This window comes from Cyprinus carpio, chromosome A8, assembly GCF_018340385.1.
Source record: "Cyprinus carpio isolate SPL01 chromosome A8, ASM1834038v1, whole genome shotgun sequence".
NCBI lineage: Eukaryota > Metazoa > Chordata > Actinopteri > Cypriniformes > Cyprinidae > Cyprinus > Cyprinus carpio.
In genome coordinates this window covers 10,482,394-10,509,878 of record NC_056579.1, presented here as the reverse complement: position 1 = coordinate 10,509,878, position 27,485 = coordinate 10,482,394, and the positions used below count along the sequence as shown (strand labels likewise).

Sequence of the window (27,485 nt, the reverse complement as noted above, 5' to 3'; positions counted from 1 at the left end):
ATCCACAAAAAAAAATCACTAAAATTAAGATGTCATAAAAAATTTTGTAAAATGCTAATGTCCTAAAATGTATTGTATTTGAAATATTTGCAGTGTATTTCCCCTGAAGTTCAATGGGCAGCTTTAATAAATGTCAATCATCTTTGAACTGCAGAATTCTGCATTATGTTCAATTATGTAACATAATTGAAAGACCTGTCCTGTGCCTTATAAGATGTAACAACATGGATGATTATGAATACTCTGATTGTAAATATTGTAATAAGATTAATAAAAAAATTTTTTTTAAAAAACTTGAAATATTTCAGCCACATATGTAAGGTTCACATACACTACTTTTCAAAAGTTTGGGGTAAGATTTTAGAAATAAATCTTTAAGAAAATCTTTAACAGTACAAGAGTTTACTTTTAAAAATCTTCTAACACTAAACAAAAAATAAATAAATAAATGCTGTTTTTTTAAGTTTTATATTAATCAAAAAATCCTGAAAAAGATATACTTCATTTAACACGTAAGACTGGAGATTTAGTTGATCCATTACAGGAATAAATTGTGTTTTAAAATCTATTAAACATTTCAAATAATATTAATTCTTACTGTATTTTTTATTTGAAAAAAATTAATCAGCCTAGGTGAGCATAAGAGACGTTCAAAAGCATTAAAAAGTTTACACCAACCCCAAACTATAAACCAGTAGTTACATATTGTACCTTCTATTTGAAAGCACCTATTTATGGTGTGCAAATATTGAGATCAACATTAAGATGTAGAAAAGATATTTTGCACTTTTAAGGGGTTCTGAAATGGAATGTAAAGCATATCAACAGTTGAACAAGGTTTTTATTTAGAAAAAAAAAAATACTAAAGAAAAAACAAAACAAAAAACAAAAAAATAAAACAAACAAAAACTAAAATACTACTTCAGGTAACAAAAAAAACAAAATCCAACTGGGTAGCTAGATGGGCTTGATTTTGAAGTGGAGGCCGATGAGACTGAATACAAGGCATTTGAGATCCTGGACCAGGTAGTAGAAAACTCTGAGTCCTTCTGGGTCCCTGTTGATCAAAATCACAAATGTTACCACTCTTATAATACAGAGAACACACAGTGCTGCATTGCTTGAGAGTAGAAAAAGGAAAGCAATAAACTGCATGACAACACTGAATAAATGAATAAAAAAAACCTACATTACAGTAAAATATTCAGCAGATGCTTTTATCTTAAATGATTTACAAGTAAGATGCATCACAAGCAATTTATCATTCAAAAGCCAATAATGCTTGTTTTACTGCAATGCCAGGTTTCAAGATTGACACAATAGTGCAGAAGTGAAAATGCAGTGAAGCAGAGAGAACAAGAGGAGACTGTTTGTGAACTAAAAAATATCCATCTATGAAATATGCTTACTTGGACTGGTTGACATCAATTAAAGATCCAATTTTGGAAGTTGTGAATGAAATGTGTTCATCACCGATGACAATCTCCAGTTCCTATAAAGCACAAAGAAGAGCCATTAGGATGCGGAGTATTACACCATACATGGAGACCAGACCAAAAATATATATCCCTACAAACCTGTCGCCCGACTCTGTCTGGAGGTGGCCACAAGGCATCGTCTTCTTTTGTGATCTCACTGTCATCAATGATTCTCTTCAACTCTTCCATCACGCTTTTATGAACATATGCCTGAAAGATAGGAAAAATATCTTAGAAGTTACAAAGCCTACTCTTCAACCAAAAGAAGGGGAAGTGGGGAAGTCTTGGCCTAATGGTTTGAGAGTTTGACTCCTAACCCTAAGGTTGTGGGTTCGAGTCTCGGGCCGGAAATACCACGACTGAGTTGCCCTTGAGCAAGGCACCGAACCCCCAACTGCTCCCCGGCCGCCGCAGCATAAATGGCTGCCCACTGCTCGGGGTGTGTGTTCACTGCTGTGTGTGTGTTGGTGGTGTTTCACTGCTGTGTGTGTGCACTTTGGATGGGTTAAATGCAGAGCACGAATTCTGAGTATGGGTCACCATACTTGGCTGTATGTCACGTCACTCACTTAAAATGACCTAACGTTGGGTGTGTGTGACGTCATCACGCAGCTGACTTTACCTCTTTTCGGATCATGACGTCGTTCTTGTAGTTGCTGTTGTTTGCATATCTCAGTTTGCCTGGATGAAAACAAAATGCATATCATATGATATAAATTCATATTATATGAAAGCTTCTTATGAAAATATTTAACCGTCACTGAAATATTTTATCATAAAAACAACAAATTCTTAGCAGAAACATAATTTATAAAGGAAAACTGGCAGTTTTCTGAAATGTTAGCTATCATGTTAATTTGTTTTTCTACACGAACAGCCCGAACAGTAATAAAAGTTCAAACAGCTTTAGAAAAACGCTTTCGACCTAGTGAAAAAGCAAGCACAGATATCAATAGAAAGGCTGTTAGCATATTAGCAAGCTAAGCTGGCGCCTGACTTACCGTCTGGCCTGAATTCAAATTCCAGAAATTCGTGGCCGAATTTACCTTTATGGCCCACATAGTACCTCAAATAAAAGTCACTCGAGGACATATCTGTGCACAATATTTAAGTAAGGCACTATATACCTAAATCACCGCACGAACAATCTTCCTTAAATAAACTGCTTGAGGAACGACCAATATGGAATCGCGTGCGTACTGCAGGTCGCGGTGTGACGTCAGACACCGGTCGCACAATGATGATGCTGCAAGTAGGCCGAATGCGACCTCCCTGAACCTGTGTTTCGTTGTTGTCTTCTTCTTCTTCTGAATTTTTATGGCGGTTGGCAAACCAGCTTATGGTGCATTACCGCCACCTACCAAACTGGAGTGTGGAGCCCAGACAAGAAAAGCAAGGAAATGAAGAAAAAAAAAAAAAAAAAAATTTTTTTTTTTAAACTTTATCCCGTAAACCCTATGTCTTTAATAAATTTAATAATGGCTCTATACTTCTTCCATTGCTCAAAATTACATTCCAAAAAGCTTTGTATATTGTAAGTGTTAATGTCCAATTTTTCAATTTTTCATTTCTTGAATAAGCAATATTCTTTCATTTTCGTACTGTTGACATGAAAATAAAATATGCTCTATTGTCTCTAATCATCAAAAGCTTTCTTACATTTACCTGTTGCATGCTTTCCTATTTTAAAAAGGGAATAATTTAGTCCAGAATGTCCAATTCTAAGACGTGAAATGATAATATCTTCCTTCTGTGTTCTATTACACCTTCTTCCATTTCCTACAAGTTGTTGGATGCTATAAAGATGTCTGCCCTTGCTATCAACATCCCATGCTTTTTGCCATTTACTATGAGTGACTTCTTTCACTTTAGCCTGAACCTCTTTTTTACTAAGAGCCACTTGTATGTCAACATCTGCATGATTTAAAGCTTGCTTAGCTAGTTTGTCAGCCACTTCATTAGCCTCTACTCCCACATGAGCAGGGACCCACAGAAACATAATAAGACTAGTATTACTATTTCTCAATAAAACGTGCTAGAGAATATCATAAATAATATCTTGCCTAGTTGATTTTAGTCCACTTGCAAGGCTTGAAAGTGCTGCATAAGAATCAGAACAGATGACTGCTAACCTAGGTTTTACATCCTCCACCCAATGAAGTGCTACCAGAATGGCGTTTCGTTGTTGTATGCTTTCGTGTTATCTTTGTTCTAATCTAAACCATTGTGTAATTCTGTCCAGCTTGCAATAAAATTCCTAAAAGAGAGGGATTTACTATTTAAAGTCTTTTTTCCTTTTTCTGATGTAAGCAAATGTGATTAATACACCATGTGTTCAACTGAGGCAAAGAACATGAGGAGTACAAAAACTTTTATTTAATTAAGCTTTGCTGTCAGTCACTTTTTTATACAACTTTCTGCAGTTCTTTACACATGTACTTGATGATACAAAAACCAATCACCAGCTTAAACAAAAAAACACCAAAAAAACAAAACAAAAAAAAGCCAATCCCCAGCTTCAAGAATAACAGTTCAAGATAGTGTTATTAATATTCTTTGCAGTGTCAAAGAAATGCTGTTGTAAAGCCTTGCAACTGTAGTTTGTTTGGTCCAGCAACACAAGCATGCAACCTTTTCTGATTCAATAATAGTTTTGGCTTTCTTTGCATTTTGCACCTGTTTTGCAAGCACCAAAACTCAAAGGCAACAATAATTAAACATATAATGATACATCATGCAGAACACCATAATTTTGAAATCCACTCCGAATTCACCCCACTTTGCAACAAGACAATCTGTTACAGACTAGGATTTCTTTCTAAAATCAACATAAATGCATAAAGGTTGTCACATATTCTGGTAAAATCAGTATTTGCTATAATTACAGACATTAGTGTGGGAACCAAATTAATTGATTGCACGTTAAACGTCATCAGCTTAAAGCTTTTGGAATCCCACAAATTTCAGAAAAACAATGCTATATTTGCATCACTTTCTGTCAAGTAGCATTACACACTGGGTGTGCAAGTTGGTAAGATAGAGATGATAACAGTTATGAAATCATGATTTTATTGAATGAACAACTATGACATGTATGTTCAAAAAAAATGATTGTAATGTGTACTGCATTTTAAAAGCTGGTGTTTAAATCTGTGCTAATATAACAAAACCTTTTAATGAGAGGTATAAATATCTCCGACATGTATGTTCGACAGCCATGATGTTTGAGTAACCAAGTGTTGTTTAGAAAAGTAATATTTACAATATTTAGCTAATGTAACGGCATGAAAATAAAATGAACAATCTGTAATTTCACAGACAAAAACTTTATGTTGGCACAAAATTTTTTGCAGTGGTTTTGAACTGGCTGTTTTCAAGAATTTTCAAATTAATCTATGAACATATTGATTGAATCACACATGTAATACCCAAACAAAACCAAGGACCAGACGTCAACAAAAGATTTATAATAATTTATGCAATTTTGGCCAAATAAACAGCCTGGGGGTAAGAATGCCTTTGACAACCAAATAAGTATTCAAGTCACAAAATATCTTTCTTTTTTTTTTTTTTTTTTTGCATCTGGCTCAAATATGAATGATGACAACTCTGATTAAATGTAATAATCTGACAATTAAATGGCATTATCTGCGAAATGATCATACCTGATCAAATAAATATTCACATTACTCAATAAGTGATAATTGAGAATTTTTACATAAGAATAGTCAATGAGTCACCCTGTATCATAGCAGCAATGCGAATGAAGCCAACCAGAAAATAAAATAAAGCAAAATAAAAACAATATTAAATAAGAACAATACGTATATCAATGATTAACCGATTTCTAGTGAAAGTTTCAAGTTTCAAGATCAAAGGGAAGATATATGGGGTCTTTTTACAGTCAGGGTCAAAATTAAAGGTTGGATTGTTCAGTTTCACATCCCTGAATGATTTCAGAGTGCCTTAAATGGCTTCTCTCTGGCTCTAAGATGCAGGAAAACTGAGCTACAAGGGAAAATATGTATCGTGCATGGAAATTACACGGCTCGGGCTACAAAAACATCTGTTGAAGAAAACTAAATGAACTCTTTGGTGAGTTTTGTCAAAGACTTACCAAAGTGGCATCATGGTGTATATTTTAAGACACAACTGCAATTCAAGTAAGCATCTCCATTTGTCTAAATGCCTTTTCATTTCAAGTAAGCATCTCCATTTGTCTAAATGCCTTGCACAAGTCTAATTAAACTGAGTGTCAATTTGCATTATTAGAGTCTAGGGTACAGTGCATAGTATATGAACATAAATCTTTTGACAAATAGATCACTATTAGTTCATGCTAACACTCCACAGCAATGCTGCACAATCAACCACCAGGCTTTGTTTTAAAGCACATGACCACATTTAATGAGGATCACATGGCATCTCCGTAAATATTCTAGAAGTACAAGGTTTGTAATTCAGAACCGAATATGAATATGTACAAAAAATTTAGTTCTGCTCAAATAGCCAGATTACGTAGATTACAGTCTTGTCTCTTTCCCTAAAAAGCTAAATTAAAAATTACAAATGAAGATTTTAGGACAAAAGTGAGTTATTGTTTTCATTTGTAGTAACTACACCCTGAGAGGCCTGTTGTGTCGTAGCAACACTGCCTGAATTGTTCAAGTGAAAAGGAGGAATAAACATTTATCCTTCTGCAAGAAACACTGATCATACAGGGACACCATATAAATAATGCCAGAATACTAAAAATACTTGTTCCATCACTGTCAACCAAAAAGAAAAAGAAAAGAATAGATTTTAAAACAACTGTTTAATATATATATACATATAAGATTAACCCTCAAAAAAATACAGTCACGTAATATTTAATTATAAAAGGATAAAAAAAAATAATAATAAAAATATTTAAAAATATATATGTTTAATCCTCATTACCATGGAGTCACGTAACATTTAATTATCTGCATCCCCACTTTTAGTCACCAAACATACTCTTAAAGAAAAAGTACAAAAAAATAAAATAAAAATGTTAAAATAAATAGAGGAGATATCCATTTTGACCTTTAACAATTCCGGAACTAGAAGTTCCATTTATCTTTCTAACTCCGAAAACATCAAGTGTAGCCAGTCCAAAAATAAACCTAAAAAAAAAGGAGAAGTAGAAGGAGAAGCAGAATGAAATAAAAGGCAGTCTTTGAAAATCTTGAAATTTTTCGATGATTCGTTTTGTCTTATGCAGTGTTGGCTAATTAACAGAATACACAAGCAGTCCTTCTTTTCTCTTGCATCCATCGATCACATATTCATTCTCTCCTGCATTCCCGACATCCTGACGGAGGGCTGGTCAATGCGGCCTGCTGCTGGACTCTGAGGGATGCCGTTTACGAGGCCATTTATGTACACTTACAAACCCTTTCAAAAACCACCACAAACAACAACCTGAAAATATCCCACATATCAAACACAATCAAACTAAAGACAAATACATAAAAATAGAAAAACAAACATCTATTAAAATCACATAAAGTTGTCTTACAAGTCTTTGTTTAGACATAAATAAATACTTTTTTCCCGGCAGGTTTAGCACTAGTTTCACTCGCCTTGTTTTGTAGTTAATGAACATTCAAAACATTCCTATTTTCAAAACAATATATGTATAACAAAAAATTTAAAAAAACACCCATTTCAAAACAATATATGTATAACAAAAACTGTTCCAAAACATTTCCATATCAAAATATTTGTCTCCTCTCTTCTACACATGGTAAAGTTTGGATAAACACATTTAAAATCCCACCCAGATTATCAGCTCCCCTTGGAATGATCACATCAGCATACTTTTTTGTCTGAAAGTAAAACAGATAAAAAAAAAAAAAAAAAAAAAAAAAAGTGAAGATGATCAACAACAACAACAAAAACATTTCCAATGGACAAATATTTCACCACCTGCTGCTTGACAAAATGCTAGGACAATAACAGTCAAAAAATGAAACACAAACATTATTCTATATAATTAAATATTTACATGTACATAAAGGAAAAATAAAAGGACCATAAAAACCACATCCAGTTGTTTTACAACTTTTTCAGTACTTAGTTTTAATAAACAAAATGTTTGTACTAAGTAATACAACTTTTTCAGTACTTAGTTTTAATAAACAAAATGTTTGTACTAAGTAAACTTTTAGTACAAACATTTTGTGTTGTAAAAATAAGCTAAATTGTGTCAATGAAATTCAAAATAATTAAAACACAATAAAAAGCCCAATTACAAAACACTAAGATCATTAAGATCTCCTATAAATCAAAAAAAATTATTTAGCAAGGATACATTAAATCAAAAGTGACAGTACAGCCATTTAAGACATTAGAAAATATTTATATTTCAAATAAATGCTCTTCATTTATATTTATTACGGAATCCGCAAATTAGAATGATTTATGAAGGATCAAATGACGACTGGAGTAATGGCTTCACCAACACAGGAATGTGTGTGTAAGAGTGTGTATTTTTTATATAATAATACTCAGCTTTGCCATCACAGGAATGTGTGTGTGAGTGGTGTATGTTATATAAAATAATTAATAAATAAATAAATAAATACAAAACCACACACACAGATCATATATGGTAGAAAAGTGTAAAACTCACTGGCAGACAGAACTCCTCGAAGGCAGGCTTAACAAAAGTTATGTATTGGCTTAGCACTTGCTCTAGGTCACGGCCTCTCTCACTGATGTCTCTCAGGACTGTGAGTAAAGGGGAATGAGATAAGAGTAAGAGTAAGAGAGAATCAAACTGCACTGAAATACATCGTCCTATCACTAAGCACACTATGAATTATCATTGAGTCCTCACACACCTCTGCGTGACAGACGTGTATCTGCATCCGTATCCACAAACAGCTTCATTTGAAACAGATCTCGGATTTCTTGCGAATAAAACATAAGAATGCCTTCAAATAAAACTACATCTGCTGGGTAAACAGTAACCGTCTCTTCTTTCCTGTGAAAGGTAAGGAAAACTAAAGCGTATCAGGATGCAGGAAATACCTGAGCAAACAGATTACATAACACAAATCAAGATAAGGCCTGTTTGAAACACTACGCTCAAGTAGCATGTAAGCAAATCAACAGCAGTTACATTCTGGTCTGTGTTTCTGCTACTTTCCTGCAGCCGCTGAATATGTGCACCAAAATAAATATATGCTGCTTACGCGCTGCTTTTGTGTGTGGTTTGAAACTCGAATAAATACAAAAATATCCACACATAGAAACAATGCAATGATAATAAGTTAAATGGATGAAAACTGTCATCGTGTAGAGGATTAAAAAAGGTTCTAAAATGAACTCAGTAGTGGTTTAATCAAAGTCTTAAAAAAATACAATTGCTTTATATGATGAACTGATTTAATTTAGTCTGTCTCTGTTTTGAAGATTAACCAAAGGCTTAAGGGTTTGGAACAACATGATGGTGAGTAAATGATGTCAGAATTCTCATTTTTTGGCAAACTATCCCTTTACGTTATGCAAAATGTGGTCTGAACGGACCTTGAGTGGGTAACAAAGTCGTAGACGGGAATCTGGACAGTTCTTCCCTCCATGATATCACAGAGGGTTTTGACTATCAGCTCATTATCAAACGCATCTGTGGGACACAGTAAAAGAGGATCAGACAGACAGCACACAATATGTTCTAAGGTTTCTTAACCCATAGGAAACAGGATATAAAGAACAAGCAAAAGGGTGATAAGCCACTTGTGCTGCAGCAGAATGAGTGTGTGTGTGGGTGGCAGGCAGAGTCAAGCAAACATTCACTCTGAAATGCACACGGACACACACACACACACACACACATACACACACACACACACACACACACACAGATAGCTGCCAAAGTATACAGGCTGCATCAACGGTTGTCTGAGCCGTTCATAACACACTGCAATAGGCAGAGGTATTTGGCAATGCAAAAGCACACATAAAGAGCTATAAATCAGGTCAACAAAAATCGATCTAAATAGAAAATAAATGCTGTTAACATAAACATGAGCTTTTCAAACTCTTTTACCTGGGTGGTCAAAGTTAAATTGTCCTTTTAGAGCCTTGGCCTTCTGTTCTGGGGTCAGTACCCTGTAGAAACTATCCTGGCTGAGGATGACCACCTGCCTCTGATGATGATCGATCTTATTCTGACCAAGAAGCTCCATAATCTTCCCACAAACTGATGACTGAAAAAAGACAGGATTGTAGTTGAAAACATATGTGCTCTAAAACAAGTTTCAGTGAGTAATCTTAATTCAAACTGAAATGATGACAAAATGGGCAACGATTTAATGTTTAGTGTGTAATTTCTGTGGGAGACCACTAAACACTAAAATCAGATAGGGAACCAAAAGCAGGTCCTTATTAAATAAAAATAATAATAATGAATAAAGATTTGAATGATTTTTATGTTGTTTGGTTCTGTTCATGTGCCTCATGCACTTTTTTTTTTTTTGAGAGGACACCAGTATCAGTTTTGGCACTTCTTCCAAAGACATGTCATGATTGTCTAGTGAAGTCGTGTAAAAGTTTTCATGAGGGCTGCATTCAAATATATAATATGATTTTTATGATAGTCAGCCAAGCAAAGTTGCAACTAAATTCAATGCCAGTGATGGCCCAGTATTTTCCTGTATGGCAAACTACAGAATTATTTTTTAAAATCGCATTTGTGTTCACAATGTCTTCTGACCCAATTATATATTTTTGAATTATGAACCAAATGAATTTAATTGAATCAGCATTGGACACCATAAGGCTAAACTGCACCTTATCTCTGCTATTGGAAGCATATTTTGTGACACAGATTCCCTAGTGTTGACCATTGTCACAAAAGACTGACATTTTAATGAATTTGTAATACACAACTGATTACATGCTAGAAAAAAACTCAGTTGTGTTATTAAATTAATATTTTTTACAATTTTGGACGTATTCCCCTCCACCACCAGCATGAAAAAACTCTTTGGTTTTTGCATGAATCACACAGGCTAAATGACAGAATAATACATATTAAAATGACTCAAGTGTTTTTTGTTTTTTTAATTAAATAGCACAATACGATACTTTATAGTCACATTATTTACAACATTAGCTGCTACAAAAGTTACATACATTTTAGTAGGCCATACTTTTAAAACATTACATGCATTCTGTGCTTTTTGTATTTAGTTTGTTCCAAAAGATTTATGTAAAAGTAATTTATAAAATGTAAGAAATTCAGTTCTCAACAAATCAGTTGTATTAATCAAACACACTTACTGATCTGCACATCATTCATTTTATCATGACAAACTAAAAATATATACAGTTTTATGCTGAACTGTACTAGTAGGCTATTTAAACAGGGTTACGTTATGTGTAGTATTGTCAATCGTGTTTTGACATAAAACAATGACATACATTAAATTAAAATATCACTAAAAATGACTGAAAGAGCCCTTATAGTCAAAATCAAAATTACACCCACCACCCCCATTTCAAGGCATAAACACAGAACTTTACATAGCAGAACTGGCTCTGAGATTGTACAACAGGACTTAGATACTGTCTTCTGCATCTCTTCGATCCCTACACGTTCACGTTTCGCAGATACAATAAATATGCCTATTAAAAAAACAAAACAAAAAACGAGTATAACCCACACTCACAGGTGACACATCCTGTAAAAAAAAAAAAAAAAAAAAAAAAAACACAAACCATGAGCAGTTAAAAACATAAGCAGGTGCTTGCTCACACCATCACTGAGAGAGATTTCTGCACCTCTCCGCAGCTTGACAATGTCTGGTAATCTGACTCTCCTCATTAAAAAACTGATATATTTTCCATATTTGACAGTCTAGTAATGGGCCAAAAAAAAAACTCAATACTCAATACTGTAATATCTGACCAATATGGAGGATGGAGATACACCCTGAAGAGCCAAGCAGAAAAGAGAGAGAAACAGCACTAAAATGCACAAGGTCTATGGTGTACCTTAGATAGCTGGCTTAATCATGATGATATGAGAAATATTAATACTTTAGCACAACTTTAATACAAAAAGTATTCACATACAAAGTCCAAAAAAACTGAATAAACTTACTGTCCCAGCCACTTGATGTATGGTATATAAACAGACTAGTAAAAGCTACTATTATGAAAGAACAGTGAGAATAACTCCATCAAATAAAACTGAAAACCACATGCCATGAGTTCAGATCTTTAGATCATGTTAAGAGTCAACCACACGTCAATAAAGAGCCAAGCACAAGACAGGTGGCCGCAGTACAGGGATATGCAACTGAATCCTGAAGATTCTGATGAAACCCTGCTGTATCTAACCTATGTGTATGTGCTCAAATGTCTTACAAAGCTTTCCTTCACCAGCTGCAATGCTGAGTGCCAGTCCCTCAATCCATTTAAAGCATAATCCACAAACAGTCCAAGCTGTCTCAGGCCCTGTGTAAGAAGCTACAAACATATACACCAAGCATACGTTCAGCAAAAACAGCCAGTGATCTGCTCTAAGGCCTGTAATATCTTTCAAAACACAATGCAATTCTGACTTAAGAGTTACGGAAATAATGTTGTCTTCTGTCACACAAAATAATCACAGCACAAACACAAGGACTGCATGAAGTTTCTGTTGCATGCAGTTTTGTAAGACATTTACTTGCCTCACAATAACATATAATTGCCAAGAAAACAACGTTTTTATAATACCTGCATCAGGTTCTACACAAAGTCAAACCTTAAACCACAATGACAGTGACACTCGAACCACATTAAAATATAATGGTGCACTTTTAGTTAACACCAACTGATGTGCATGTCAAGCATGGTGAACAATTAACAGTAAAGCAGTATTTGTTGTATGATTTACTGGTAACACTTATATAACACTTAAATGCAATAAATTCCATTTATTAACATTAGATAGAACACAAACTTCATTAGTTAACATGAACTAGCAATAATTCTAAAGCATTTATTAGTAAATATATTAATATTATTTAATGGACTTGTGCTGACATGAACTAACAATGAACAGCTGTATTTCTTTTAACTAATGTTAACTAAAATTAATAAAAACTGTAAAAAAAAAAAAAACTAAATTCCAATTCAAATTTAATCAAATTACACTGGCTTAAAACATGGATATTGTTGTAAAGCATGGGTGTCTAAACTCGGTCCTGGAGGGCCGGTGTCCTGCAGAGTTTAGCTCCAACTTGTCTCAAAATACCTTTCCTGGACGTTTCTAGTATGCCTAGTAAGAGCTTGATTAGCTGGATCAGGTGTTTTTGTTTTAAAATAATTATTTTATTCATGCATGGAGCTAAACTCTGCAGGACACCGGCCCTCCAGGACCGAGTTTGGGCACCCCTGTTGTATAGCTTTACCAGTTTATTCATGCAGGAGTGCATGCTAGGAACTGGAGTGCATTTCAACTAGGTCCAATCACACTGGCTTCACCACCACAAACTAATTTATATTATGTAATAATTACATGTTTTTCAACTGTGTTAAAGCCTTGCAGAAAGAAAAAAAAGAGTTCAGACACTTCTTTGATATTTGTTGGTACACTGTGACCAAGATCCATCAACCTCCAGCCAAAGTAACCTCTAATCCTGCAGACATGCTAAATGCCCCAAGGGCAAAGAAAGACAATCATTTACCTTTGAATCATCAGGAGGATACTGAGCAAGTTGTAAAACTCATAACAACCTACAGCAGGAACGAGAAAGAAGCCATAGTCCCCAGAACTGAGCATCTCTTCATTAACAATCTCACCTATCCTACCCTGTCCCCTCACCGGCCCCTAAACTAACCTTGCAGGACAGCCAAAAACAGCTTCAGCTGTTGCTGACCAATCATTCCCCTGATTAATTCCCAAGTATTTTTGTATACCCAACAAACTAAGCTGCTGTTTAGAAATGTAATGCGAATGCTACCTAAAGTGCACCTAGTGAGCTGGGTTGTGATGTATGTTATCAATGCAAAGATGTTTCTGCCTGCATTAAACATAGAAAGGAAACTTGCTTCAGTCAATTATCTGCTTTGGTTGAGCAGTTTCAGGATGTAAACAAACTGGTGTCCTTAAACAGCACACCAAGAGCATAACATATTAGCTCCGGACAGAACATTGAGTGCCTACAATCAAATCAAAAAATATAAAAAACAACTCCTCCAAAAACTCTAGTAAAAACATAAACACAAACAAATTAGAAAACAGAGAAACCCCATGCAGTGCGGTAAGAGAGACTTGCACACCTGACAGCTGGGAGATATAGCAGTCACAACATAAGCAAACAAGATGATCAAACAGAAACAAAAAGGAACAGACAAATTATGTACAGAGACATTTTAAATAATGACTTAGAGTGGTCAGTAAAAAATAAAATTTAGGGAAAAAATTGCAATAGTATTCCACATAATGACATTTCCAGCATCTACGGCCAACCGTGACATAAACATAATAAATAATATTAATAAAACATAAATAATATTGCACAAACACTAAAGCTATAAATATATGCTAAATATAAAATAAAACAAAGTACAACAGGTAATATACCTATTCATTAAATTTTTTTCATTCATTTTTTAGTAATATATAAGTTACATAACAATAGTATTCCACATAATGACTTAAACTTCATCATAATTGGCATTTCCAGCATCTATGGCCAATAGTAACATAAACATAGTAAATAATATAAATAAAACTTAAATAATCTTGCACAAACACTAATGCTATAAATATATGCTAAATATAAAATAAAACAAAGTACAACAGGTAATATACCTAGACCGAAAATATTCATTCAATTTTTGTCATTCATTTTTTAGCAATATATAATATTTAATATAATATTTAATATTATATATAGATGTAATAAAAAGTAACATAAATATTAAATATATTATTTTAAAACATAAAAATAAATATCAAAAATATTATTGAAAATAATAATAAAAATATTGTTATCAGGTAAGGCAACAATTTTTAGGTTTCCGTTTATTTTTTAACTGTATATTATTTATTTACCTACTCTAAATCTACAACACGAACATATCTACAAATATTTCAATAAAGCAAATCAAAAACAAACTTTTTTAATCAAAAACAAACACGCTTCACTGAAGGAGCCGCTTGACGCATCACTGCGTAGTGCGTACGGACGCACCGTACGCCGCCTGTACGCACGTAAATGAGGTAAGATGTGACACAATCACTGTCGCTGACCCCAATATCGTTAACCAACAAAAGCTCCGCAATTACTCCTCTATATCGTCCAGATTCAGTAGTTATTTAGGTTTATCGCTAAACACACAAATATATAAACTTTTATCTTGTTCTCTTGTACCATCACGCACCGTTAGCTCATGAAACAAAGAGACCGTGTGTCTTTGTGCTTGTATCATAACCGTTATCCTAGCAGATGCTAGACATCCTCCGGCGCGGTTTTATCCACATAGCCTAACCGCAAAGTTAGACTTTCCTCGCAACACGCTGTATATTTAGCTTAAGTAAAACTGTAATTGGTGTGTTCGACAGCTGATGGGATTTGAATGAATCTGATGGAATGTCGGAGGGATTGTGGTGATTTATCCGGATCTGTTTTCTAACAACAAAAGACAGTCGTAATTTGCCTCGACACAACAGCGCCTGATCCATAACAATCCTGTTAATCTTCGCAAATGAATTAAACTGGATTTAAAGGTGAAATAATAACACTGATTAAATGCTTATTAATAAGTTGGTAAGTCCACCATCGCCATAGTGCACAGCGAGGTGTGAGGGAGCTGTCTACATCAGGAAAATGACCAACATCATTGTTTCTGAGTGACACATACTAACGAAGAAGTATTTATTACATTCTGTATAACAGTTTTAAAATTACTATCCCTATTTATACGTTTTTTTCATCTATATGATTAAACTTGATTTACAGATAAATAAAATAGTCAATTAAATCACTCCTTAAATGAAAAAAAAAAAGGTTTTATATGTCCGTTTCTACATCGGACATGTCAAACCATCTCGGGAAGGAAATAAATGTGCACATTGATGATTCCATGACAATGAGCCACGCGGTCAGTGTGCTCTCATCTCTCTGACAAACACAAAACAGACGATAACTAATATTTATATGTAAGGTAAAGCAGAATGCCAACCTTGCCGCTGGCAGTGCCGCCGGCTACCCCGATGAGGAAAGGTTGCCTGACAACATGCTCATTTTGGGCTTGATTGTCCAACTTGCCGTCTCTGTCTCCTGCCATGCTGCCAGTGCGCACACTGAGCTCTGTACTGCTTTTACCACGGCAAGCAGCGGCGCTCCTCCTCCCCCTTCCTTTCAATTGTGTCTAACCTTTTCCTTTGGAACGTTTGTGTGTGATGTTACATTAGTAGAGCTCTCTCCACTCAAGGTACACTCATTTAAACACTTTATAATAGACCTTTTCATGTCCATATATAATGTACAATGACCTTCCCACAATATTTTTTGCAATGGTGTTTCTCCAGCTCTTGAAGTTGATGGTACAGTGATGGAGTATTGGCTACAACACGGCTGATGGATACTATTATTTATAAGAAAGCAAAATGAAATCATTTTAGAGCTTTAGAAATACTAGGTTTGGATTTTTTAAAAATCAAATCTTCAAACTTTTAATCATTTATATAGTATACTAGAGCCTTGCCTTTATACTTAATATTATTTGTACTAAAAGTGTTATACGGGAGTGTGAATTGTTTATAATATAACGCATATGTAACACAATATAATGATATATGATATCATATATGATACATAATGATATAAAGTATCTTCATATTACAAAAATAATTTTTAAGGAGAGCACAGATTCATAGTCCCTACTGCTTAATTTCAGTGGATATGAAATTCGTCATGTAACAGTAAATTGTTTAATTAATAAAACATTAAATTTATATAGTGCACTACATTGCAAAGCAATCTTAAATGCTTTTTTTTTTAAATCGCATCTTTAAACAATTGGAATCCACGAGCAAATGTTCATGAATATAATTTAAAAAGTTTTTAAAAATAGCTTTTAATCAATTCGTCATCATTTACCTTTCCTGCTGAAATATAATGCCGGGTCCCTGCCACTAGTAGGAGGTGTGGAGTCATGAGTTCATAGTGCAACCACATTCAGCACCCACGAGGAAGCTGGGCGCACATTGATGATATCACCACAGTAATGCTGACGCTACTACAGCAGAGCTTGTGGCTCAACCAAAGTATTATCAGTATCCTAAACGTTTTTCCAAAATGAGCACAATGTTTGCAGACACGATCCTGATTGTGTTTATATCTATTTGCACAGCATTATTAGCGGAAGGTATGTACACGCTACCTTGAAATTGAGTTTTGCATGTCAGAAATCAGTAAGCGAATGCCTGGGAAATGTCCGAAGCTCAGCAAATAAAGCACAAACGCACTAGCTCTTGTAGTGCTTGGATAAAAGCTCGCCTTGCTCTGTTTCTACAGGAATAACATGGGTTCTGGTATACCGCACAGACAAATACAAGAGACTAAAGGCCGAGGTTGAAAAACAAAGTAAAAAACGTAAGTCATATGAACAAAGCATGTTTGTCATTTTCATGTATTTAATACATGTGACCAATGGTTAAAATTCTGTAACATGTTTCAGTGGAGAAAAAGAAAGAGACAATTACAGAATCAGCTGGGCGTCAGCAGAAGAAGAAAATAGGTGAGATCATTAAAATTATTTTTGTTTATGATTATTTATGTAGATGATGATGATGATTACTGTTAACAAATAGTAAAATATTCATTATTACAGACAATTAGTTAAAAATGTTTGTTTCTGTTATTATTTACATTTAGTAAAAATTTAATTGTTATTATTGTGCAACATAAATGGAGCATTGTAAACTATAATGTTGTCTAAAACATACAAACAAAAACAAAAACATAAATAACAATAACATATACCAATATATTTCAATCAAATATTTTCCATTGCATTTCTCAAATGTATTATTCATAGTTATTTCTTATTCATTCTCATAGTTAATAACAAGTTACACTTTGTTTTGGATTTATGTTAAAGATATTTTAATTGCAGGTCCGGATGAAATCAATGTTTGCCATTGGCTTTTGCTTCACTGCTTTGATGGGCATGTTCAATTCCATGTATGTTGACCCATTCAGTGCATTATCATGAAGATGCTTTGTTATAAAAGTTCAATAATATTGTAGGTTAATAGTAGTATGATTTGCTAAAGTTACGTGAAATCACTACTTCACTTATGTGTTTACATAATTTTTTTTTTTTCAATTTCAGCTTTGATGGTCGTGTTGTAGCCAAACTTCCATTTGTCCCATTGTCATATATCCAAGGCCTCTCACACCGCAACCTCCTTGGTGAAGATTACACTGACTGTTCCTTCATCTTCCTCTACATTCAACTATCTATCTATCTATCAAAATAAATGTTTATTTATTTTTTATATATTTTATTTCTTCCATATTTTTGTGATTGAATGGAGCATGATCCAAGTTGTAATAATGTAATGGCAGTTTTGAGGGAAGAGTTTTCCGGCAGTTTTTCCTATTGTGTAAGATCATCCTGGCTGCTGTGATACAACCTTAATCTTAATAACGGTAAATTTATTTCGTGCTATGTATGTTGGGTACCACTGATTTAACTCCAAGAGGCTAATTTTGGTTCCACAGGTAAATTAAAGCTCAACCACTCTTCAAGTAATCTCAGAATTTTACGCCAGAATGGCTGAACCCAGATCATATGAAAATAAGTGCCCTCTTCTTCCTTACATTTCCAGCATAGATTATTTCCAGCTATCCCCATCCTGTAAAGTATAGATGGTGTATAATAATATCTATGTACTATTTTGTAATGAATTAATTTCCCCCTAGCTTCCCTTATGTTCTTACCCACATTAAATAGGAGATCCAGCCAGTCATTATCATGAATATTAATCCCTAAATCCTTCTGCCATATTGTTTTCAGGTTATTGTAGAATCTGCAGTTACACAGAGGCATTAATTTGTAACACAGAAGCAGTCTGAGCTTTGCGTGGTAACTTAAGATAGACATGCATGTCCTAACCTTTTCCACTGAATGCTTGTGTTCTTTCAGAACATCCAGAAGATGTTGGGTCTCGCCCCCTCCCGTGCCGCCACCAAACAGGCTGGAGGATTTTTAGGACCTCCTCCACAAGCTGCCAAGTTTTCATGAACATTTGTAGAAACAGCAATAAACACAAAAAAATAACAGACACTCAGCTTTAGAATCTACAAACACCACTCACTACCAAAGAATTAAAGCCAACTTTTGCAGCTACTGATACCTGATGGTGACCCCAGAAGTCACGTGCATTGTCTTTTTTGTTTGTTTATTGTTGTTTTTTTTAAATCAGGTAAATTTATAACTTACATGAAGTCACATTTCTAACAGAAAACGTTCCTTGAGCAAAGACAGTTATGAATATAAATTAAATCTGAAACATTTCTGTAAACCTTTAGTTGTTCAAAAGGCTGTAGTGATTCTTTGTTGTAACTATTATAATTTTATGATAACCTACAAGCAATATTAATTAATATAACGTTCATATTTAGAATTTGAGAGAATAGTTTGACCTGTAGATTCTTAGAATGTTTATCTATTTTTTTTTATTGTCTGTGTAAAAGGTTTTAAGTTAAATAAAGGATTTTGTTTAGACCTTAAACCTTTGAGCATTTGTTCCTCTAGTTTTTATTATGATTATTATTTCACTATTTAATGTTCAAATTGCATTTGCACATGATTAAATAAATGATTAAAAAGTAGTTTTAATATATATATATAAATAAATTATATATATATATATATATATATATATAATATATATATATATATAATAGTAAAATGGTATGTATAATAAGGCGTAGACCAGAGTCATTGTTTTGCAAATCAGAGTAAAGTTTTAGCCTTCTGCAATTGTGCTGCAATTTTCCCCCACAGGACAACTTTTTGTAATATAGCCAGATGGTTAATCTACCAGTAATAATGTCTGGATGGTTGCTTGTTTAGGTAAGTATGCAAAGAGCATACATTTTACATATGCTATAGAATTGACGTTCAACATTTCATTGCCAAATTTAGTAGTGCAGAAGACAAAAAAAATGTGCTGACGAGTACATAACTAGTGAGAGAGGGAGGGACACAGATGAACAGCTGTGTGCTACATGAACAAAAAGGTCATATGAAGCGTAGAAGACATGTCCTCCTTGTAATAAAGCTTTTTGTCCCAGTTAAATTCTCTTTCAAGCTGGAAAGAGCTGACATTGTTGCAATACACTCTCATGTATTGTTTGTATTGTCAGTTATACGGAGAGTGTCTTTTACAGTTCATGGCAATACAACAAAACTAGAATCATGCACATCAAACGAAAGCTGAATATCTGGATGTTTTGCGCAAATCTTGCCTTCTGAAACTTTGGCCCTAAAAAATGTGTTGAAACCATAAAAATGTGGTCTGAAGGCGGTGCTTAAGGTAACATTGATAAATCATTCACACCCACTCTTTATGTAATCAATTCATGGAATCCCGTGCCTGCTTATCTCGAGCAACCACATGCTTTAAAGTCGAAAAAATTAAGGAGACGTCCGTCTTTCGCTCCACGACCACACAAGGCGAACGATTTCAACAAACATCCAGTAAACATAAAAAGTTAAAAAACAAAATAAACAACATTCACATCAACTCATTCATTATCTTTTTATAATTTTCAACACTCAGTCACTCAGTCAGTGACCTGTAGGGGCGTTTCCCCGTTGTGCTAGTGATGAGGATTAGCCAAAGTGCACTACAAACTACTTATTATTTGAAAGCTGTGCATGCTTAAAACTTTTACGTTGCACGCTCTGCATAACCAGTGCACGTTGTCGAGTAATACTGACACAACTGGAAACAAAAATATAGACATTGACCGAGCATTTTTTGCATGGTTCCTGGCCAGACCAGAATGGCTCAGCAACCGCTTCTGTCGCTGCCCGAGTTCCACAACGTTTCCACCGGTGCTTTGGTGGTGACGGAGCCGCTGAATTTCTGGGGAGGAGCGAGAGTGAAGCCGAAGGACGCAAAGAACTCTGAACCAGTATACGAACCTGCAACTGGTATGATTTCTGTTGCCCTTACATCTCTGTAGTTAATTATAGGAACAATACTTTGAAACCAGTATGTTAAAGGTGCAATGTGTAATATTTACAACGATCTATTTACAGAAATGCAATATAATATACATAACCATGTTTTCAGAGGTGTATAAAGACCTTTCTTAATGAACCGTTATGTTTTTATAACCTTAGATTGAGCTATTTTTATCTACATGCACCGCTGGTCCCCTTACACTTTGTTGCTCTTGCGAATAAAACACTGATACAGTGAATAACAAGTAAATCAACATTCGCAATAACATCGATTTATTTAATAATTAAGTAAATATAATTCCTTAATTCGCCTTTGTAACGAAATCTCATTGCTCTCTGCTGTCTTTACCGACCACCTCTTTACCTGTGTCGGCCACCGTAGCTTCTCTAAAGGGAGAGGTGAGCGGGGGACTGAGCCGTTGGTTGCAATTTGCAACCTCACCACTAGATGCCGCTAAAATCTACACACTGCACCTTTAAGTCTAAATTAGAAAATCTTTATTTTAATTTAATGTAGGAGCATAACAAAAAGATGTGCTCACAAACAGCCCTTCCTTCCTGTAACGTGTTCAATGCATGTACTCCACTCAGTGTTCTGTTCCCAGGCCGTGTGCTGTGTGATATGATTCCCTGCGGAGAGGAGGAGGTAGATGAGGCCATTAAAAGTGCTCACTCTGCATACCTAAAATGGAGCAAATTATCAGGAATGGAGAGGGCCCGGATCATGCTGGAGGCTGCCAGAATTATTAGAGTAAGAGCATGCAATGCTTCTGAAGATGATCCAATGAACATGGTAGTCAATAGAGTGCAACAGTCCGGAAGGAAAAATCCTATTTGTTTATTACATAGGGGAATGGCTTTTTAATGATTACTTATACACTTTTTTTTAAAACAGACGTACTGTACACTTCAAGCTTGTTTAACGATGGCATATGCTGAACTGCTGAATATGTTCAACATCAAAATTGCTGGCGCAAAACTACATTACCTATGATTCTGCAGGGAAATTATTTTGTGATGTTGATTACTAATTGTATGATTCTACCAATTAGCAAACTTCTATTCTTGAATGCAGGAGCGCAGAGATGAAATTGCGAGAGCAGAAGTGGCCAACAATGGCAAATCAATCACTGAGGCTCAGGTGGATATTGACGTTGCTTGGCAGTGTATTGAGTACTATGCTGGCATTGCCCCCACTTTGTCAGGTAGGCTTGAAAACTGGTTAATCAAATCGACAAGGTGGCTGGTCTCAAAAAAAATTAAATATTCATACATCATATCTAAGAATGGTCTTTATATACTCAGGCCAGCATATACAGCTTCCAGGAGGATCTTTTGCTTATACCAGAAGGGAGCCACTGGGAGTGTGTGTTGGCATTGGAGCTTGGAACTACCCATTCCAAATAGCTGCCTGGAAGTCAGCCCCAGCTATGGCCTGTGGTATGAGATGATTGCTCTATGTATCTGTCATTTGTGGCCGGATTTTGGTGCTCCATACTTTTCTTGTACCCCCCTATGTCCGTTTCTCTCTCTTATGGAAGCGTCTTCTCCTCTTAGGCAATGCTATGGTGTTTAAACCATCTCCCATGACCCCAGTGACCGCAGTCATGTTGGCAGAGATCTACAAAGAGGCAGGTGTCCCAGACGGACTCTTTAATGTGGTACAAGGAGGAGCTGAAACTGGAGGACTGCTGTGTCACCATCCCATGGTGGCCAAAGTGTCCTTCACTGGCAGTGTTCCCACTGGAAAAAAGGTATAGCATGAAAACAAAATAAACCAAAGAAAATTAAAAGCATTAGTGCAAGGTAATGTTAGCTGTAAAGACAAACATTTTGAACCCTCATCCTCATTCAATATGCAGCAGTAATCCAGTAGTTCTCAACCTCCAAAACAATTTTCAAAGCCTCAATACATATACGCTAAGATTTCCAGTATTTCTGCTATAATTATGTTTGTTGAAATTTTATTTCTTTATTTTTTTTGTAGCATTTAGTTAAGATTATAGTTAGACTTACATACTGTTTTTCACCTACTATATATTGGGGACATATGCAAATGTGTTTAAAATGCATTTTTGATGTAATTTACCCTATAAAGATTATGGAAATGGCAGCCAAAGGTGTAAAGCAGGTGACTCTGGAGCTTGGAGGAAAGTCACCACTGATCATCTTTAAGGACTGTGAACTGGAGAATGCAATCAAAGGGGCCCTCATGGCCAACTTCCTCACCCAGGGAGAGGTGTGTTGAAAATTAATAATAATTTCTGTTTCAGCTACACACCTTTTACAGACAGAAAGCCAATTTTATCATGTTTATATGCACTGTCAGAGTGTGTGTTTTTTGGTGTCAAAGAAAGCGACTGCACTGCATATCACTGGCTTTCCTAGGTTCTTTTAGATGGCCCAGACGGGGCTTAAACCCACAATCCTCAGCTTTCAGTAGGGCATCAGGCCCACATTGTAGTACTTTAATGCATGCAAATATGAACACATTTCAAAAAAACACAGCACCTTAAATAAAAAAACCCACACCCCAAAGTAGCAGCGATGAAACTGCCGAATTTCTTCAAAGAAATTTTATACAACCCCCAGGTCTGCTGCAATGGAACACGGGTGTTTGTACAAAGGGAGATCATGCCACAGTTCTTGGAGGAAGTTGTGAAGAGGACCAAGGCCATCCCTGTTGGGGATCCCATGTGTGAAGAGACACGCATGGGTGCCCTCATCAGTAAACCCCACATGGAAAAAGTGCTGGGCTTCATCAAGCAAGCAAAAGAACAGGTACTGCAGTACAGTGATTTTAAAGTCAACATGAAATTAATTTATTTTGCAAATGCATGTTACAGATTTTGTGAACAGTTTGTCTGAATAGGTTTTAAACATTTTTTGACTTCACAGCATGTTTAATTAAAATGTCAACTCAATCTTCTGCTGAAAATGACAAATTTCTGTCTGGTTACATATGCCAGACGTATCCAGTCATTTGCGTTCGCACAAACCCCACCCCTCCGCAATTTACTGCAAGCTTGCATTCATGGGTTTTTGTGCAACGCCCACATCTCAAAATCCAATCTACAACTGATGCATTGAACCAAGTCCCTGTCCTATATATATATATATATATATATAATATATATATATATATATATATATATATATATATATATATATATATATATATATTATATATTAATTTATTTATTTTTTTCTTTTCCGAAAATCTGACTCAAATATACCTCATGGTATGGAAGACGAGGTCTTTCATTTCTTCCGTTTTATCACGACTTTCACTACTTTATTCCACTGTTTGTTCAAATATTGTTCATGTAGTTGAAAAAACGTTCTCATTGTTTCTTTAGGGTGCAAAGGTTTTATGTGGAGGAGAACAATTTGTTCCCAATGATCCCAAACTGAAAGATGGTTACTTTGTGTCCCCATGTGTGCTGGGTGAGAAAGCCATATTATTACCTTCGTATTAATTTGTATGTTATATAACATACATGCTTTAACTTTCTCAAAACCAGCTTGATTCTGAGACACGTTTTCTTTATCTGTACTTAATTTTACTTTATTACAATACACACACAGACAACTGCAGGGATGATATGACCTGTGTGAAGGAGGAGATCTTTGGCCCTGTGATGTCTGTTCTGCCTTTTGACACAGAGGACGAAGTTCTTCAAAGAGCCAACAACACAACCTTTGGATTGGCGTCTGGAGTCTTCACCAGGTGACTCCACCATACAGCAATACGATACAGTAATATAATATACCTCCTGTTGATGCCTGTTGTTTTTATACTAAGCTGATATTTTTGCATTTTCATCTATTATTTTAGTATGATTATTAAATTTGTTTTGTAGGATCACTATCATTTTAGTTTTCTTGTAATCAAATCAGTTACCTACAAAGTAAACTAGCTACCCTAATATTAGATTTAACATTCTTCTGTGCTCTGTTTTTGTAGGGATATAGCTCGTGCCCACAGAGTTGCTGAAAACCTTCAGGCAGGAACGTGCTACATCAACAACTACAATGTTGGCCCTGTGGAAGTTCCTTTTGGGGGTTACAAGATGTCAGGTACTCCAGACTTATAATTTAATGGCTGATTATAGATGGTGTCATATACAGGAAAAACTAACCTAAATCTATTCGGCCAAGAGTTTTAGTACACAAGTATATTTAGTAAAAGCTAGAGAGATCTAACATACTCATATCCTCCTTTTTGTTTAGGGTTTGGAAGGGAGAATGGACAAGTGACCATTGAGTACTACTCTCAGCTCAAGACTGTTGTGGTGGAAATGGGAGATGTGGAAAGCATCTTTTAGGCTTTTGTGGCGTTAACCACCAGCATTCCTGACAGCAATGTGCTTTCCAAAGTTCTTAGATCTTCAGCTATATAAAGTTTGCCGTGTAACATCTTAAAAATGCATTTTATAACTAACAGTCCTTTACTTGAAAAGTAGCCAAGAGCTACACTGTTGTAGCTTTGATAGTCTATCAAGCTAGTCCATGTATCTGTCTCAGACTTCTAGATTGTGTTGGTATGATATTACCAACATGTAAGAACACTAGAACAGGCTTAAATGTTTCAGTTCTGTGAAATGTTTAATGTTTGACAAACTGAATATTTTTCACAATTTTCAAAATGCTAATAGTTCAAAGTGCCTTCTGATATGTTTCTACTGCAGTTATATTTCACAAATTTATTGTAGTTGCCGGATGTTAGACTTGTTTTTCATCACTATATTGCTACCACTCAATGCCATGAAGAATTTGTATTAGACTGGTGGTTGACAAGTTTGTCGTTTTTCAAATTAAAATACACTGTATTTCAAGAGCAAAAAATTGTCACTTATGTAGCTTATGTCTGTGGTGTGAGAGGTTCCACACGTTTATCCTTACAGACAATGATGGTGGCTATTGTGAACAAAAAAAAACATGAATACTTTAGATGTGTAATAATATCAGGAAGTGTGTTCTATAATTAATTAAACTCTATTTATTCCTCAGCTAAATTAACATAAGATGAAAACAATCTCACTGGAATCAGATTGCTGCAACATGTATGCGTAATACATGCACTAGAAATTAAGAACATCAGTAGGAATATTTATACTACTTTAAATGTTTATTCCTTTTTACAAATTTGATTGGTCCCAGAAAATGTCTTCCTCTACCAAGTTTATTTTTGACACAGAGGGTTTTCAAAGAGAAATGATCTCCTCAGGTAAAAAAAAAAAAAAAAAAAAAAATTCTAAATACAATTAGAAATTAATAAAACATTTTTGGATTGGATTATATGGAGTAAATAATAACTTTCGCTGAGGGGGCTCATCATGGGTAATTAAGAAAATGAGATTGTAAACTGTATTGTAAATTGAAAATTTACATTAAAGAATTATTTTTACATAAGACTACAATAATATATACCCAGTCTATTCTAAGTATGTTCTAATTAAGTTGACTAGTTTTTTGTGGCTATGATCGTTCAAATCTTTAATTTGACTCGGGAAGAATGAGAATAATCCCACCATGGTCATTTCCTATGGCAAAGGTAGATATAAATTTAAACAAAAATAAATATATGAAAATAATACTAAAGTATATATAGAGAAGTATATGCAAACTAATTAATTTTACATACATACAGATATTTACAGAGGGATCAAAGTTACCAGCATCTGGGGTGACAGGTATAGGAATATAACTAGTTTATTCGTGTTTGGTAGCCTAAATCTCTTTAATGTAGGCCATATTTGCCCCGATTTGATCGGTTACTGGGAAATTTATCTATATTTATATTATTTTGTCGTCAGTATTTCATTTTAAGGAGTTAAAAATGGCCCTTGTCAACCTTGATTTACATATTCCATCACATTATTTTGACAGTTAAAGTTTTGGGGTGGGTTTTTGTGAGCTTTTGGCCTGAATATCGTCCATCCAATCTGGCAACACTGCAAGTTTCGCACTTACTTCCTGTCGTGCCCACGCGCTCTAAAGTGGCAAAGACTGCAAGTGTGGTTATTTAGATAAGGCATTGGTGACTTGTCAGAAAGGAATATAAGGTATTGCTATAGTTTGCTAGTGAGTTTGTTAATGTCATTAACCCTTTGAAACTAACAAAAACACTTAAAGAAATATTACGGACAAATGAAAGTATTTGGACAATGAGGGATAGCAAATTGATGTTGTTCTGTAAAGACAGTAGACAACAAAAAATGGCCCTGGGAATAAAATCACTGATCGGACATAAAGTTATATGTTCAATCCCAGAAGAGAAGAATTGATCCCAACTGATGTTTCAGTTGGGAAAATTAAAAGAAATATAACATGTCAGACGGCTCAAATACATCAGAAATAATGAAAAGACTGACAGCCTGTCAGCAGTGTTAAATTTTGATGAGAACAAATTACCTGAGAGAGTATATTTAGGTTTTGTGAGCTACAGTGTCAGGCCATACGTTCCCCCGCCGCTAAGATGTTAAAAATGTCCAAAATTTGGTCACGTAGCGGCAGTGTGCAAAGGAAAACAGAGATGTGCACAGTGTGGGGGTGATCATGAATATGGTAAGTGTGGGCAAGGTGTAAATCATAAATGCTGTAATTGTGGAGGAGAGCACAGTGTAGGATACAGAGGATGTCTAGTAAGGAAAAAGGCAGGGAAAGTTCAAAATGTCAGAGTGGCTGAAGCATACACTGAGGCTCTAAAGAAAGTAAAACAATTAAGCACCCAAAATAATCGAAACTAAGACAACATCACCACAACAA

The 27,485-nt window shown here is 35.0% G+C and overlaps 4 protein-coding genes across 5 annotated transcripts; 2 read left to right on the top strand and 2 right to left on the bottom strand.

The window, feature by feature from the left end:
- Positions 1–934: 934 nt before the first annotated feature.
- On the bottom strand, positions 935–2,668 carry magoh (mago homolog, exon junction complex subunit). Its single transcript, XM_019118188.2, has 5 exons — positions 2,480–2,668; positions 2,101–2,159; positions 1,578–1,688; positions 1,410–1,492; positions 935–1,057 (listed from the first exon to the last, which is right to left on the bottom strand). Exons 1-5 carry the CDS (start codon positions 2,568–2,570, stop codon positions 958–960), a joined length of 444 nt encoding a protein of 147 aa, XP_018973733.2. The 5' UTR covers positions 2,571–2,668; the 3' UTR covers positions 935–957.
- A 3,870-nt stretch (positions 2,669–6,538) lies between these two features.
- Positions 6,539–15,896, bottom strand: uck2a (uridine-cytidine kinase 2a). The gene is made up of 7 exons (XM_042762129.1): positions 15,690–15,896; positions 9,556–9,715; positions 9,036–9,132; positions 8,348–8,490; positions 8,137–8,234; positions 7,227–7,330; positions 6,539–6,901 (listed from the first exon to the last, which is right to left on the bottom strand). The coding sequence occupies exons 1-7, from the start codon at positions 15,792–15,794 to the stop codon at positions 6,829–6,831; spliced, it is 780 nt and encodes a 259-aa protein (XP_042618063.1). The 5' UTR covers positions 15,795–15,896; the 3' UTR covers positions 6,539–6,828.
- A 745-nt stretch (positions 15,897–16,641) lies between these two features.
- On the top strand, positions 16,642–18,776 carry tmco1 (transmembrane and coiled-coil domains 1). The gene is made up of 6 exons (XM_042762131.1): positions 16,642–16,877; positions 17,027–17,104; positions 17,190–17,272; positions 17,628–17,695; positions 17,847–17,987; positions 18,659–18,776. Exons 1-6 carry the CDS (start codon positions 16,808–16,810, stop codon positions 18,759–18,761), a joined length of 543 nt encoding a protein of 180 aa, XP_042618065.1. The 5' UTR covers positions 16,642–16,807; the 3' UTR covers positions 18,762–18,776.
- A 1,601-nt stretch (positions 18,777–20,377) lies between these two features.
- On the top strand, positions 20,378–25,562 carry aldh9a1a.1 (aldehyde dehydrogenase 9 family, member A1a, tandem duplicate 1). Of its 2 annotated transcripts, none has more exons than XM_042762127.1 (11): positions 20,378–20,681; positions 21,320–21,465; positions 21,790–21,919; positions 22,020–22,154; positions 22,272–22,468; positions 22,813–22,953; positions 23,307–23,495; positions 24,074–24,161; positions 24,303–24,444; positions 24,682–24,794; positions 24,948–25,562. In XM_042762127.1, exons 1-11 carry the CDS (start codon positions 20,510–20,512, stop codon positions 25,040–25,042), a joined length of 1,548 nt encoding a protein of 515 aa, XP_042618061.1. In that variant the 5' UTR covers positions 20,378–20,509; the 3' UTR covers positions 25,043–25,562. The 2 variants fall into 2 exon arrangements, with proteins under 2 accessions (XP_042618061.1, XP_042618062.1); XM_042762128.1 differs by having other exon boundaries at positions 20,379–20,681; positions 22,813–22,959; positions 23,313–23,495.
- The last annotated feature ends 1,923 nt before the right edge of the window (positions 25,563–27,485 follow it).

Bases quoted from the DNA above. Each gene is read 5' to 3' on its own strand.
- magoh (XM_019118188.2), bottom strand. From the start codon at position 2,570: ATGTCCTCGAGTGACTTTTATTTGAGGTACTATGTGGGCCATAAAGGT. The intron at 2,160-2,479 runs GTAAGTCAGGCG...GTTTTCATCCAG, and splicing joins ATTTGAATTCAGGCCAGACG to GCAAACTGAGATATGCAAAC. The intron at 1,058-1,409 runs GTAAGCATATTT...TTTGATCAACAG, and splicing joins ATTGATGTCAACCAGTCCAA to GGACCCAGAAGGACTCAGAG.
- uck2a (XM_042762129.1), bottom strand. From the start codon at position 15,794: ATGGCAGGAGACAGAGACGGCAAGTTGGACAATCAAGCCCAAAATGAG. The intron at 9,716-15,689 runs GTTGGCATTCTG...GTCTTTTTTCAG, and splicing joins GCGGCACTGCCAGCGGCAAG to TCATCAGTTTGTGGGAAGAT. The intron at 9,133-9,555 runs GTAAAAGAGTTT...TGTGTCCCACAG, and splicing joins ATTTAACTTTGACCACCCAG to ATGCGTTTGATAATGAGCTG.
- tmco1 (XM_042762131.1), top strand. From the start codon at position 16,808: ATGAGCACAATGTTTGCAGACACGATCCTGATTGTGTTTATATCTATT. The intron at 17,273-17,627 runs GTTTATGATTAT...TTTTAATTGCAG, and splicing joins AGATCATTAAAATTATTTTT to GTCCGGATGAAATCAATGTT. The intron at 17,988-18,658 runs AAAATAAATGTT...GCTTGTGTTCTT, and splicing joins CAACTATCTATCTATCTATC to TCAGAACATCCAGAAGATGT.
- aldh9a1a.1 (XM_042762127.1), top strand. From the start codon at position 20,510: ATGGTTCCTGGCCAGACCAGAATGGCTCAGCAACCGCTTCTGTCGCTG. The intron at 22,954-23,306 runs GTGTGTTGAAAA...TACAACCCCCAG, and splicing joins ACTTCCTCACCCAGGGAGAG to GTCTGCTGCAATGGAACACG. The intron at 24,445-24,681 runs GTGACTCCACCA...CTGTTTTTGTAG, and splicing joins GCGTCTGGAGTCTTCACCAG to GGATATAGCTCGTGCCCACA.